This window comes from Dreissena polymorpha, chromosome 1 (assembly GCF_020536995.1).
Source record: "Dreissena polymorpha isolate Duluth1 chromosome 1, UMN_Dpol_1.0, whole genome shotgun sequence".
NCBI lineage: Eukaryota > Metazoa > Mollusca > Bivalvia > Myida > Dreissenidae > Dreissena > Dreissena polymorpha.
The window spans coordinates 176717640-176733057 of NC_068355.1; the positions used below are offsets into that span (position 1 = coordinate 176717640).

Consider the following 15418-nt stretch of genomic DNA (forward strand, 5'->3'; position numbering starts at 1 on the left):
ACAAATTATAATAACAGCCAGATAATTATCATATTTATGACCCTTTTTTACATATACATTCTGATGGGCTAGTTTTCTGTTGTTCAATGTGACACCCTCTGTGCCTACATTTTAAAATATTTGAAATGCGGATGAAAGAAGGCGTTCTTTATCTGGTTAAAAACATCCTTACTTAAGTGGCAATGATTGCATCCTAGCATTTCCCCCTGAATTCATGCTATCCTTTTTGTATGCTTAGCTGTACAAATACACAGAATGCTGGGCCCGTATTCAACAACACATTCTGAGACTTCAAAATAAATAATGGGCTTAAACATTAAAAAAATACGTCTGGCGTTTGAATACACATAGGCTTCCACGGGTGATTGTCTCCTAAAGAAAATGTTCCACAGGCAGAATGCTGTAGATAGAGGTTGTAAATACCAAGTTTGACTCTAAATAAAGCATTTCTCTAACATTAAAGAATATTTTTTCTTCTAAGATTTTAGTCTTATAATTGCTTTTCAATCAACACAAAGACCCAAGTCATGCGCACCTTGTTGAATTCTTCTTGTAGTATGGTTACGGCTGCCTTGTTACCAGGGATACGGTAGACACCAGTCATCTCCAGTCCACGTGCCTCAACTATCTGGATACATAGGTCCACTATGAGGGGCACAAACTGAAACATAGGATTAGGATATGGTGTCTTATTACAGACCAAGCGGTTCACTGTTTTACAGACCAAGCGGTTCACTGTTCTGCAAAAAATGGGCTTAATGCTTGTTCATTAAGTTCCATCCCAGAATAGCCTGCGGTACTGGTACTAAAGACATCTGGTACTGGTTCTACCAAGACAAACAAACTCAAAAGTGCTTCAAATAGCATAAGCTTTTGAGCTTAAATATATACCAGGCTGGTTTCAATTAGCATAAGGCTTTTGAGCTTAAATATATACCAGGCTGGTTTCAATAAGAATATGGCGTTTGAGCTCAAATATATACATGGTTGATTTCAATAAGAATAAGGCCTCTGAGCTTAAATATATACCAGGCTGGTTTCAATAAGAATAAGTCCTTTGATCTTTAATATATACCAGGCTGGTTTCAATAAGATTAAGGCTTTTGAGCTTAAATATATACCAGGCTGGTTTCAATAAGAATAAGGCCTTTGGGCTTTAATATATACCAGGCTGGTTTTAATAAGAATAAGGATTTTGAGCTTAAATATATAGAAGGCTGGTTTCAATAAGAATAAGACCTTTGAGCTTTAAAATATACCAGGCTGGTTTCAATAAGAATAAGACTTTTGAGCTTAAACATATTCCAGGCTGGTTTCAATAAGAATAAGGCTTTTGAGCTTAAATATCTCCCAGGCTGGTTTCAATAAGAATAAGACTTTTGAGCTTAAATATCTCCCAGGCTGGTTTCAATAAGAATAAGGCTTTGAGCTTAAACATATTCCAGGCTGGTTTCAATAAGAATAAGGTTTTTGAGCTTAAATATCTCCCAGGCTGGTTTCAATGAGAATAAGGCCTTTGAGCTTAAACATATTCCAGGCTGGTTTCAATAAGAATAAGGCCTTTGAGCTTAAATATCTCCCAGGCTGGTTTCAATAAGAATAAGGCTTTGAGCTTAAACATATTCCAGGCTGGTTTCAAACTAAAACAAGACATGTGTTCAAAGAGCAAGGATGAACATTCCAAACACAAACTTAATTGACTCCCTTTAATTGATAAAACTATTTATAATAAGTTATTTAGACACTAAAACTTATCAAACTGTGTATAATTTGTAGGGATGGAAACGTGCCCTGGAATCATACTCAAATTTTTATTTTTTTTATTCAATTACAGTGAAACCGCGTTTATCCAGAATTAGATAGTCCAGAAAACTCGCGATCTGGACTAGGGTCAAGGGGAACGGATATATTATGCAGTATTTTCCCTCGTTAAGTCCGAAATCTCGTGTTCCAGATCCGGACATACATTTTGCGACACCGATCTGTGTATTTAGCTGTAATTATGTCATGTTTATCCGGATGCTTCCCAACATGGGGGCTTAATCGACCCCAGCCGAATAAACAGAAGCGCATTCACCGAGGCGTGAAGAATTGTTGTTTTAGGCTTAATGGCCTACCTGTCGTTTAAACAAAAGCGCGATCACCGAGGTGTGAAATATTATTTGTTAAGAAGTGATAGCTTATAGTAGTGACTAAACATGATTCAACTCCGACTTTACTTAAACTTTAATTGGTGTCAGCTTTACAAAATGCATCTTAAATGACACACTTGATTTGATGTATGATTTTCTTCAATGTCTTTAATGCGCTGAACACGCGACCAATTTAGACGCTAATAACAATTGGACCGTCATTACAAATTTGTTAAATACTTAAATTGACATGCTCATTCAGAAAAAAACGAAATGAACGTGTTATGCGTGAAAAGTTGTGCTAGGATTATTTAAACAATCTGTTAACAAATTGTCGCTATGATTTTTAACATGTCACTATTTTAATCATTTCAACATTCTGAGACGGGTTATAAATAAAGATATTAAAACAGCATCGCAGTTTTATGTTTTATTTTCATTTGCCTTTAACACCCTTGATTTGTAACTATGTAACGTTACCAACTTACAGCTTGCGTGCCACCCATGGCAACATCTTTTCACTGCGGCAGTATCACACAAGATACACGCAGTCCTCATGGTGTTAGGTGAGGATGTAACAAACACTGACCTCATTGATATGTGAGGGTGTAACAAACACTGATTTCATTGTTGGTTGAGAGTGTAACAAACACTGACTTAATTGTTGGGTGAGGGTGTAATAAACACTGACCTCATTGTTATGTGAGGGTGTAATAAACACTGACCTTATTGTTATGTGATGGTGTAACAAACACTGACCTCATTGTTGTGTGAGGGTGTAACAAACACTGACTTCATTGTTGGTTGAGAGTGTAACAAACACTGACCTAATTGTTGAGTGAGGGTGTAATAAACACTGACCTCATTGTTATGTGAGGGTGTAACAAACACTGACCTCATTGTTATGTTAGGGTGTAACAAACACTGACCTCATTGTTATGTGAGGGTGTAACAAACACTGACCTCATTGTTAGATGAGGGTGTAACAAATACTGACCTCATTGTTAGGTGAGAATGTAACAAACACTGACCTCATTGTTGGGTGAGGGTGTAACAAACACTGACCTCATTGTTATGTGAGGGTGTAACAAACACTGACCTCATTGTTATGTTAGGGTGTAACAAACACTGACCTCATTGTTATGTGAGGGTGTAACAAACACTGACCTCATTGTTAGATGAGGGTGTAACAAATACTGACCTCATTGTTAGGTGAGAATGTAACAAACACTGACCTCATTGTTGGGTGAGGGTGTAACAAACACTGACCTCATTGTTGGGTGAGGGCAGACAGTCCTCCAATGGCACCCCGAACATCCCTCCGGTCTCAGGTACGACTGCAATTTGCCCGGTGGACGAACTCGAGCCCATGTGCTTCTTAATGCTCTTCCCTAGCTTACCCTTCCACGTCTTCGGCTTCCCGGTGTCCTCTATGAATGAAACAGACAAGGATCCCTTTGAGCCTGCAGGAGTTTTTATGCTATGTAAAAATAAGGCCTTAAAATGGACCCAATCCCAAAGCAAACGGACCCAATCCCAAACCAAAATGATGAAAAAAAAATCCCAATTGATTTTTTTTTTAGAAAGAAGTCTCTTATGACTTATGATTATATGGCTGTACTACTTCATTTTGTAAACATACTACAAAATATGTAACTTTAATGAAATCCTTTTTGTTGATAAATAATTCTCGAATTTGCCACTTTTATTGATAACAAAAATTTTAACAGACTTCTTTTCCCAAAATGACTAGAAAACCCCCTGGCCTGTATCAACAATACTTACAAAAAAATAAAGATTTATCATGGTCAACTTTATTTGTGTAATGCTTCATAATTTGAAATTTAAAAGAAAGTCTCTTAAAGAAAAGGGCCTATGTAAGGCACTTCATAGGAAAAAAAGAATTGTTTCCTTTAAAAAAAAAGGCTTACACAAAAATGGTTATTTTTATCTGAAATGTAAAATAATAACAAGTAACACATTTTCCCCAGATTGCTGTGTAATAACAACTCACCAAGTTTATCCCCGGACACTGTCTTGCGCCTCTTGATGCTGGGTGACTGCGGCACCTTCTGTTTGTTAACAGAGAGTTTCTTGGTGATCTTATGGGCGGGGGTTGGGGACGTGTTGTTCCCCAGGGTTGGTCCAGACTCGGTAAGCTCCTGGCTCTTGCGGATAATCAGCTCGGCGTTTGTAACACCATTGGCCTGTCAAATAAACAACAGTATATTACACACCATTGGCCTGTCAAATAAACAACAAGAGTATATTATACACCATTGGCCTGTCAAATAAACAACAAGAGTATATTACACACTATTGGCCTGTCAAATAAACAACAGTATATTACACACCATTGGCCTGTCAAATAAACAACAGTATATTACACACCATTGGCCTGTCGAATAAACAACAGTATATTACACACCATTGGCCTGTCAAATAAACAACAAGAGAATATGACACAAAATTGGACAGTCAAATAAAAAACAAGAATATATTACACACAATTGGCCTGTCAAATAAACAACAGTATAACTCACACCATTGGCCTGTCAAATAAACAACAGTATATTACACACCATTGGCCTGTCAAATAAACAACAGTGTATTACAAACCATTGGCCTGTCAAATAAACAACAGTATGTCTCACACCATTGGCCTGTCAAATAAACAACAGTATATTACACACCATTTGCCTGTCAAATAAACCACAGTATATTACACACCATTGGCCTGTCAAATAAACAACAGTATATCTCACTTCCTTTGCCTGTTGTTTGCCTTAAACAACAACATGGGATGTTTGTATCTATGTTTGCCTGTCAATAAAACAACATTGTCTGTCCCATTGTTTGCTGGTCAATTTATCAACAATATTGTTCGCCCCTCCCTTTTCCTAAAACTAAACAACAACATTGTTTGTCCTTATGTTTTCCAGTCAATCAAACAACATGCTACAGGTGTCTGAATTTGGAACCATCTCTCGGAAGTAAAATGCTTTACCCTTCTTATAGAGTTGACAGTGATTTATTTCAGCTAAATTGCATGGGAAGACTGAAGCTTATGGAAACACTGGTCCTTTACCTGACTTGGCCTCTTTGGGGAAGATCTAAAGAACGCTCCCATAGTGGTGATAGAACCTGTGACCTTCCCCCCAGTATAGTTGACCAAACATTTAACTTTTAAATAAATCCAGCAAAAATTAGTTCTTTTTATCAACCCTGAGCGATTAAGGGTAAACCCATTCCCACTAAGAGGCAAAGTGGAAATGGCTATGGCTAAGTAATTTGCAAGCTGTTCAGGTTTTATGCTGTTTGCTGGTCATCAGTATCTTAATTCTGGAAATAAAACCTTTAAAACTTGAATCCAGGGGTGGCGAAATCTCAAAAAACTATACTTGTCCACCGACAACCATTTAGGAAATTTAACTTGTCCGTTGCTGAACTACACTTGTCTGTTAATGTTTATATAAATTATAAACGCATTTATTGATTAATGTAAAACAATGTGGAATATACCAAAATGAGTATGATTTGCTAGTTTTGTTTATAGTTGTATTTCAATAGAACATTCATTATAGCGGTATATTATAAACAATATAAAGACTTTCTAAAACTTTTAATCTTGCAAAGCTAGTGTTATTAAAACATGTGTTGAACATAAGTACATCGTAATGTTAACAAATTAAACTAGTCCAATATGTCGACCTCATCAGGCTGAGGCTCTGCGCCGCTACTGATAGCAATTTGATTATCATCAACTGGTAACCATTGAAAATCTGTGAGCCAAGTTTCTTGAAAAGTTCTGGTGCGTTTACTTAGATCATATTTTTTATCATAATCTTTCTTAGTTTTTTTGGGAGGTGGACTGCTCAAAGCTTCAGGTTTCTGCTCCGTTGTTGAAGATTTAAAAAAACTAAATGTTCCATTTTTACCATTAAAGTCGTCTTAAATAACAAGGTAGACCGTGTTTTGATTATCTTACTTTGATACTTTTTATTTCCGTCTCATTGTAAAAATAAAGAAACCAGTCTGTACACTGTCTAACAGTCGGGCCGAATGTTTTAAATGCAGCATGCTCCTGGTTTCTTATAGAATAAGGGAGATCACTGCACAGGAGAGTGCCCGTATTTTAGCTTGAATGCTCCGCAAATAGCACTGACAATGTAATCGCATGTAATCAGCTTTTATACAATGTATTTTTTTGTATACCTGGACACGACTTTTAAAAAACTTGTTGTCCTTAGACAACTTAATTGAATAAAATCAGTTGCCCAGACAAGCAAATGTACGACTCGGGCAACTCGGACATTTGATTTCGCCACCCCTGGAATCTAATAAGAAAAGTTATTTATTAAGTTTAACCTTTTAAAGGACTACAAACGCATCAAAACACATATCTATGTGGTCAAAATATGCATCCTAGTTGTCACAATACACATGTAAGTGTTTAACTGTTAGTATCTAAGTGGTAAAGGGTTAGTACCTACATGTAAGTGGTAAAGCTGAGTATTGAAGTGGTAAAGTTTAATATCAAAGTGGTAAAGGGTTTGTATCTAAGCGGTAAAGGTTTAGTATCAAAGTGGTAAAGGGTTATTATTGAAGTGGTAAAGGATTAGTATCTACGTGGTAAATTGTTAGTATCTAATTGGTAAAGGGTTATTATTTAAGTGGTAATGGGTTAGTATCTAAGTGGTAAAGGGTTAGTATCTAAGTGGTAATGGTTAGGATCTAAGTGGTAAAGTGCTATTATCTAAGTGGTAAAGGTTAGTATCTAAGTGGTAAAGGGTTAGTATCTAAGTGGTAAAGGGTTAGTATCTAAGTGGTAAAGTGTTATTATCTAAGTGGTAAAGTGCTATTATCTAAGTGGTAAAGAGTTAGTATCTAAGTGGTAAAGGGTTAGTATCTAAATGGTAAAGGGTTAGTATCTTAGTGGTAAAGGGTTAGGATCTAAGTGGTAAAGTGTTATTATCTAAGTGGTAAAGGTTTAATATCTAATTGGTAAAGGGTGAGTATCTAAGAGGTAAAGGGTTACTATCTAAGTGAAAAAGGGTTAGTATCTAACTGGTAACTGGTTAGTATCTAAGTGATTAAGGGTAAGAATCTAAGTGGTAAAGGGTTAGTATCTAAGTGGCAAAGGGTTACTATCAAAGTGGTAAAGGGTTAGTATCCTAGTGTTAAGGGGTTAGTATCTAAGTGGTAAAGGGTTAGTATCTAAGTGGTAAAGGGTTAGTATCTAAGTGGTAAAGGGTTAGTATCTAAGTGGTAAAGGGTTAATATCTAAGTGGTTAAGGGTTAATATCTAAGTGGTAAAGGGTTACTATCTAAGTGAAAAAGGGTAAGAATCTAAGTGGTAGTAAAGGGTTAGTATCTAAGTGGTAAAGGGTTAGTATCTAAGTGGTAAAGGGTTAGTATCTAAGTGGTAAAGGTTTAATATCTAAGTGGTAAAGGGTTAGTATCTAATTGGTAAAGGGTTAGTATCTAAGTGGTACAGGGTTGACTCACGTCAAGGTCTGGATTATTGTTGGCGCTGATGTGTCGTATCCAGACAAGCATGTCCATCTGGTCATCTGCCTGGAGCAGGTACTCCGACCCATTGTACGTCTTCAGTCGGAACACGTTCTTGCGCTTGGGGTAGCTGTGGGCAATGTCTACGATACAGGACTTCACGGAGATGGGCTGCTCTTCGTATGAGAACACGCTCGTCTGAAACAAGACACGGTAGTTTGTTTGTTTTTCTCTCAATTTTGGGAGCGGGACCAGGTCCCTTTGAATTGCAAAAAAAGCCTGTCATTTTAACTAAAATTGAGAAATTAATGATGTTGTGGGGGTTTTTGCTTACAATTATTGAGAATACAAATTAATAATTTATTATGTTTCAATCAATGCAGCTGGATAGAGATGAACTGTAAAACAAGAAACCGTCGGAGACAGGTGATGCTCCCCAAAGGTTGTTTTTTTGTCACAATATTGCACTATATATTCAGATAAAAAGTAGTTGGGGTGACAAGAATTGCACTATATGTACAATTTATAGAAAAATTTTAAGGGCCATAACTCTGTGAAAAATCATCCGACCAGAACTGGCTGATAATATGCACATCTCCTCTTGGTAGTGAAGCTTCCCATAAAGTTAAATTGAATTCCGGTCATTAATTGCTGAAAAATAGCCCAGACAAAAATTGTGCATGGACGGACAGACACACAAGCACGGGCAGACGAAGCGGCGACTATATGCTCCCAACAAAAATTTTGGGGGAGCATAAAAAGAGATTGATGATTTGTTTAATTTTATTTTGTTGTTAAAACCTTCAACTGGGATTTTTAGGGCGTCATTTGGGAAAAACAAATATACGTTTTAAGATTGGATATTGGGCATAATTTGGGTCCCAAATCTGACCAAAAAAACACTGTACGTAAATGTCATCCTTTGAGTATCAGCAAGGTTAACTTATCCAGGAATTAGCTTTGCAAAATACAATTTGCATTAAGCCCTGTTTTCTCAGAGCGCAGCTAATGTAATGAAACCAATTTTGATGTTTATCTATTGTGGACTAAGCAGTGAAATATACAAGGGGCTATGCAGTGATAAATTCATGGGAGATAATTTGGTTTTTTACTGTGGTTTATTTGTCACTGAAAAAATAGAGTAAATTAATAAGTTGATAATTCTTGATTTCAATGGCATCAAATTTTGAAAAAAACTGTGTTATATGTATCACAAAAACGTCATCCCCCACCAAACAAATTATATTTAAAAAAAGCTTTAAAAACATTTAGTTTAAACTTTTTTATTTAAGCTTGATTGCATTGAAAGTACTTACTACTTATTTGAAACGCTCTCTAGTCCGTTTCCTGGGCCTAGTACTAGTACTTGGTATCTTTTGGGGAGATCTAAACAATGCTCCCACATTTGGGATCAAATTAGTGACCTCCCGGTCGATAGACGAACACCATTACCATAATACCACCATGACCATTTTATCAAAAGCATTTAATAAAAAGCTTTCATTTTTGTGTTATTCTGTGGGGGATAACACTCATATCATTCCTGATACACTGACACCCTGTTTGCGTTCCAAATAAATTGATGAATTCACACTCACACTTCAAACAAGGTTCCTAATTGTGCAGCACCGTAATAGACATGATCCTCACTCTGCAAAAAGGGGGTTTAATGCATGTGTGTAAAGTGCCATCCAAGATTAGCCAGTGCAAACCACACAGGCTAATCTGGGTCCAGACTTTCCACTTTTATGCTATATTTTTCGTTTTAAGAAAGTCTCTTCTAAGCAAAAATCCAGTTTAAACGGAAATTGTTGTCCCTGATTAGCGTGTGCAGACTGCACAGGCTGATATGGAACAACACTTTAGGCACATGCATTAAAACCCCTTTTCAGACAGTGTGACTCAAATATAAGTGCAGGAAAGTAGAGATGTTACTAGCCAACAAAAGGCAACAGATTTGGTTCATGGAAACTGAAGAATTTTAAGCAAAAATAAACCAAAATTCTTTTGCAAAGAAAATCATCCAATCACACAAATTTGCTGTTTGAGAGAAATTACATTTTTCTGCAGAGCCCAAATTTGCTATCAAAAAGGGACAGGCCCCCATAGCAAAAGCTGGCCAAAGGATACAACTATGCAACAAAATCTTTGTAAAGGGAAGCAACCCTTTAGCAAAAGCTGACAAATGAACAGGAGCCTGCTACAAAAGCTAACAAATACCTTGTGCATAAAACCTACAAATGGATGCAACTCTTCAACGCAATATGACAGAGGGACACAACCTTGCAGCAAAAACTGGAACAGGCACTGACACTGGTGCTAAAACTGGCAAAAGGGAAGAAACCATATTAGAATTGCCAAATCCTCACAAAGGGACATATATGTGGTGCAAAGACTGGAAAAGAAAGGGACATAAGCATTGCTAAAGCTGACAAAGCCAAAATACCTGACCACAAAAATACAACAAGAGCACCGCATAACGGGTGCCACGCTCGGCTGCGGGTGCAGTTTTGAATAAATGAAAGCTTGGCAGATTTTTTTATATCTTTTTTTAGAGGTCAAAGTTACTTTGACCATTGACCTAGTGACCCCAAAATGGGTGTGGCATGTAGAACTAATCAAAGTGCAGCTAAATACAAAGTTTCAAAGTTGTAGGTTGAAGCAATTTGATTTTAGAGCCAATGTTCATAACTTTGACAAAATGTTAAGGTTTTAGCACAACGCGGACGACATGATACCACGACGACAAGCTGGCAATGACAATACCTCAGGTTTTCTCTGAACACAGCGGAGCTAAAAAACACCACTCAGTAAGCAAAAGCTTGCAAAGGGAACAAATATCTGTGCAAAAAACGCTTGCTTTAAAGAAGAATAAGGCTCAAACTCAACGCAAAGCTGGAAAAGGGAGACAACCTGTGTGCAATACAAACCTGGGATCCCGCACGCACTTTCACGGGAAGTGCATGGGCTACAAGCTGCAAGTGTAAAGTAGGAAAAATCTGAAACTGGAACTTTAGCCACCAACATAGTGCATAGTGGTGACTATATATATGACTGAGTATTTTGACTAGGTCAGCCAATACATGTAAATGAACAACAAGTGAATTCATTCCTTTGATATCCCAGCCAATTTCAAAATTGTGTAACTGACTGACCGACTGAGGGACTGACAACCCCAATTTTGTATCCCTCCGCGGGAGATAATAATGTGGTAAATGAAATGTTAACAGTATTTCACAATAGGCATGTTACAGATATTGTACTGCCTTCTGTAAGCCATGGTTTTCAAAGCACTGAAACATGTTGTGTACTCGGCAAAGATATCATAAAAACAAATGTTCTGACCAAGTTTCAAGAAGATTGGACATCAAATGTTACAACTACTATGTTAACGAGCTTTTTCTTTTAATTTAACCTAGTGACCTTGTTTTTGATCTCATATTAGTTTTTTCAACTTGACCAAGATGTAATTGGGCCACTTTTTCTGACCAAGTTACATGAAGATTTGAAGATAAATGTGGCCTCTAGAGTATTAACAATGTACATATTGACAACACACAGCACACAAGCCACATTGTGATCAGATGAGCAAAAATAAAGAACACAATACATCAGGTCCTGGTGTCATAAACATAATTAAAGCATTAAACACAGACGTATTATGAGGTACTGCGTTTCATTACAGATCGATCAAGATGTACTTCATATAACACAAACTTACAATGCTGTACTATATTTAACACCAACTGATCATGACGCACTGCAAATTACACAGACGGACCATGATGTACTGCATTCAACACAGACTGATCAAGATGTACTGCATTTAAAGCCACATTAATACTCAGATTCAACGAATATACCATAAAATATTTCATTAAATAAAGTTAGCCCATAAAAAAGTGTGCCTTACAGAAATAGCCAAAATTTCAACGCTAGATGTGGTATGGTTACATAGATTTAGCGAGATACAACATGCTCGGGTTTTTTGCGTTCAATGTTAATTTCTCGCAACAATATCCTTAAATTGACAATCAAATGGTAGATTGGCTTCTGGCAGCGTAGGACACACAACTAGTTCTCATGTGCTGCCCGATGTTTTTATTTAGTCAATGCTATGGATCAACTGTTAGTTGTTCTATTTTTTATGAGTTTAACCATAATGACCAAAAAGATGTTTACAGGAACTTTTTAAGTTTTGAGTCTGACCACAACTGAGTTTGCCCAATGATTTATGTGGCTTTTAGTCAATGTTCTGACTCAACTTTGAGTTTTTTCTCATTTTTTTACATGAGTTTGACCATAATGCCTGATTTGTTACTTTTTGAGTTTGAGTCTGACTCAATTTTGAGTTAGAAGAGGAATATTTACATATTCTTATAGCTTAGATTTAAGAAAGTTTGTGAGCCAACAGACATTCTGAATACTCAGCTAAGTGGATTTGAAATCTTATCTTCTGAGTTGAGCTAACAAGTTGAGAATGATACTGGGCCACTGGAACACATAACACTAATGAACTTGACTGCAGATGACAATACTCATAGCGATACACTGGGCCACTGGAGCACATAACACTAATGAACTTGACTGCAGATGACAATACTCATAGCGATACACTGGGCCACTGGAGCACATAACACTAATGAACTTGACTGCAACTGACAATACTCATAGCGATACACTGGGCCACTGGAGCACGTAACACTAATAAACTTGACTGCAACTGACAATACTCATAGCGATACACTGGGCCACTGGAGCACATAACACTAATGAACTTGACTGCAACTGACAATACTCATAGCGATACACTGGGCCACTGGAGCACATAACACTAATGAACTTGACTGCAACTGACAATACTCATAGCGATACAACATAAAACACTGGAGCACATAACACTTATGAACTTGACTGAAACTGACAATACTCATAGCGATACACTGGGCCACTGGAGCACATAACACTAATGAACTTGACTGCAACTGACAATACTCATAGCGATACACTGGGCCACTGGAGCACATAAAACTAATGAACTTGACTGCAACTGACAATACTCAGAGTGATACACTGGGCCACTGGAGCACATAACACTTATGAACTTGACCGCAACTGACAATACTCGTAGCGATACACTGGGCCACTGGAGCACATAACACTAATGAACTTGACTGCAACTGACAATACTCAAAGCGATACAACATGAAACACTGGAGCACATAACACTAATGAACTTGACTGCAACTGACAATACTCATAATGATACACTGGGCCACTGGAGCACATAACACTAATGAACTTGACTGCAACTGACAATACTCATAGCGATACACCGAGCCACTGGAGCACATAACACTAATGAACTTGACTGCAACTGACAATACTCATAGCGATACACTGGGCCACTGGAGCACATAACACTAATGAACGTGACTGTAACTGACAATACTCATAGCGATACACTGAGCCACTGGAGCACACAACACTAATGAACTTGACTGCAACTGACAATACTCATAGCGATACAACATAAAACACTGGAGCACATAACACTTATGAACTTGACTGCAACTGACAATACTCATAGCGATACAACATAAAACACTGGAGCACATAACACTAATGAACTTGACTGCAATTGACAATACTCATAGCGATACAACATAAAACACTGGAGCACATAACACTAATGAACTTGACTGCAACTGACAATACTCATAGCGATACACTGGGCCACTGGAGCACATAACACTAATGAACTTGACTGCAACTGACAATACTCATAGCGATACAACATAAAACACTGGAGCACATAACACTAATGAACTTGACTGCAACTGACAATACTCATAGTGATACACTGGGCCACTGGAGCACATAACACTTATGAACTTGACTGCAACTGACAAAACTCATAGCGATACAACATAAAACACTGGAGCACATAACACTAATGAACTTGACTGCAACTGACAATACTCATAGCGAGACAACATGAAACACTGGAGCACATAACACTAATGAACTTAACTGCAACTGACAATACTCATAGTGATACACTGGGCCACTGGAGCACATAACACTTATGAACTTGACTGCAACTGACAAAACTCATAGCGATACAACATAAAACACTGGAGCACATAACACTTATGAACTTGACTGCAACTGACAATACTCATAGCGATACAACATAATATACTTGAGCATATAACACTTATGAACTTGACTGCAACTGACAATACTCATAGTGATACACTGGGCCACTGGAGCACATAATACTAATGAACTTGACTGCAACTGACAATACTCATAGCGATACACTGGGCCACTGGAGCACATAAAATTAATGAATTTGACTGCAACTGACAATACACATAGCGATACACTGGGCCACTGGAGCACATAACTCTAAAGAACTTGACTGCAACTGACAATACTCATAGTGATACACTGGACCACTGGAGCACATAACACTAATGAACTTGACTGCAACTGATAATACTCATAGAGATACAATGGGCCACTGGAGGACATAACACTTATGAACTTGACTGCGACTGACAATACTCATAGCGATACACTGGGCCACTGGAGCACATACAACTAATGAATTTGACTGCAACTGACAATACTCATAGCGATACACTGGGTCACGGGAGCACATAACACTAATGAACTTGACTGCAAATGACAATACTCATAGCGATACACTGGGCCACTGGAGCACATAACACTAATGAACTTGACTGCAACTGACAATACTCATAGCGATACAATGGACCACTGGAGCAAATAACACTAATGAACTTGACTGTAACTGACAATACTCATAGCGATACACTGGGCCACTGGAGCACATAACACTAATGAACTTGACTGTAACTGACAATACTTATAGTGATACACTGGGCCACTGGAGCACATAACACTAATGAACTTGACTGTAACTGACAATACTCATAGTGATACACTGGGCCACTGGAGCACATAACACTAATGGACTTGACTGCAACTGACAATACTCATAGAGATACACTGGGCCACTGGAGCACATAACACTAATGATCTTGACTGCAACTGACAATACTCATAGCAATACACTGGGCCACTGGAGCACATAACACTAATGAACCTGACTGCAACTGACAATACTCATAGCGATACACTGGGCCACTGGAGCACATAACACTAATGAACTTGACTGTAACTGACAATACTCATAGTGATACACTGGGCCACTGGAGCACATAACACTTATGAACTTGACTGCAACTGACAATACTCATAGAGATACACTGGGCCACTGGAGCACATAACACTAATGAACTTGACTGCAACTGACAATACTCATAGCGATACACTGGGCCACTGGAGCACATAACACTAATGAACTTGACTGCAACTGGCAATACTCATAGCAATACACTGGGCCACTGGAGCACATAACACTAATGAACTTGACTGCAACTGACAATACTCATAGCGATACACTGGGCCACTGGAGCACATAACACTAATGATCTTGACTGTAACTGACAATACTCATAGCGATACACTGGGCCACTGGAGCACATAACACTAATGAACTTGACTGCAACTGACAATACTCATAGCAATACACTGAGCCACTGGGGTACATAACACTTATGAACTTAACTGCTACTGACAATACTCATAGCGATACACTGGGCCACTGGAGCACATAACACGAATGAACTTGACTGCAACTGACCATACTCATAGCGATACACTGGGCCACTGGAGCACAT

General features: G+C 37.9%; 1 protein-coding gene across 1 annotated transcript in view; it reads right to left on the minus strand.

The window, feature by feature from the left end:
* The window catches only part of LOC127864601 (uncharacterized), a 35733-nt gene that overhangs the window by 14982 nt on the left and 5333 nt on the right, over positions 1-15418 (minus strand). The window contains exons 4-7 of the mRNA XM_052404363.1: positions 7641-7841; positions 4147-4339; positions 3402-3562; positions 536-661 (exon numbers count right to left, since the gene is read on the minus strand). Of these exons, the coding sequence (XP_052260323.1) occupies positions 536-661; positions 3402-3562; positions 4147-4339; positions 7641-7841 (681 nt within the window). The remainder of the gene's footprint in view (positions 1-535; positions 662-3401; positions 3563-4146; positions 4340-7640; positions 7842-15418) is intronic.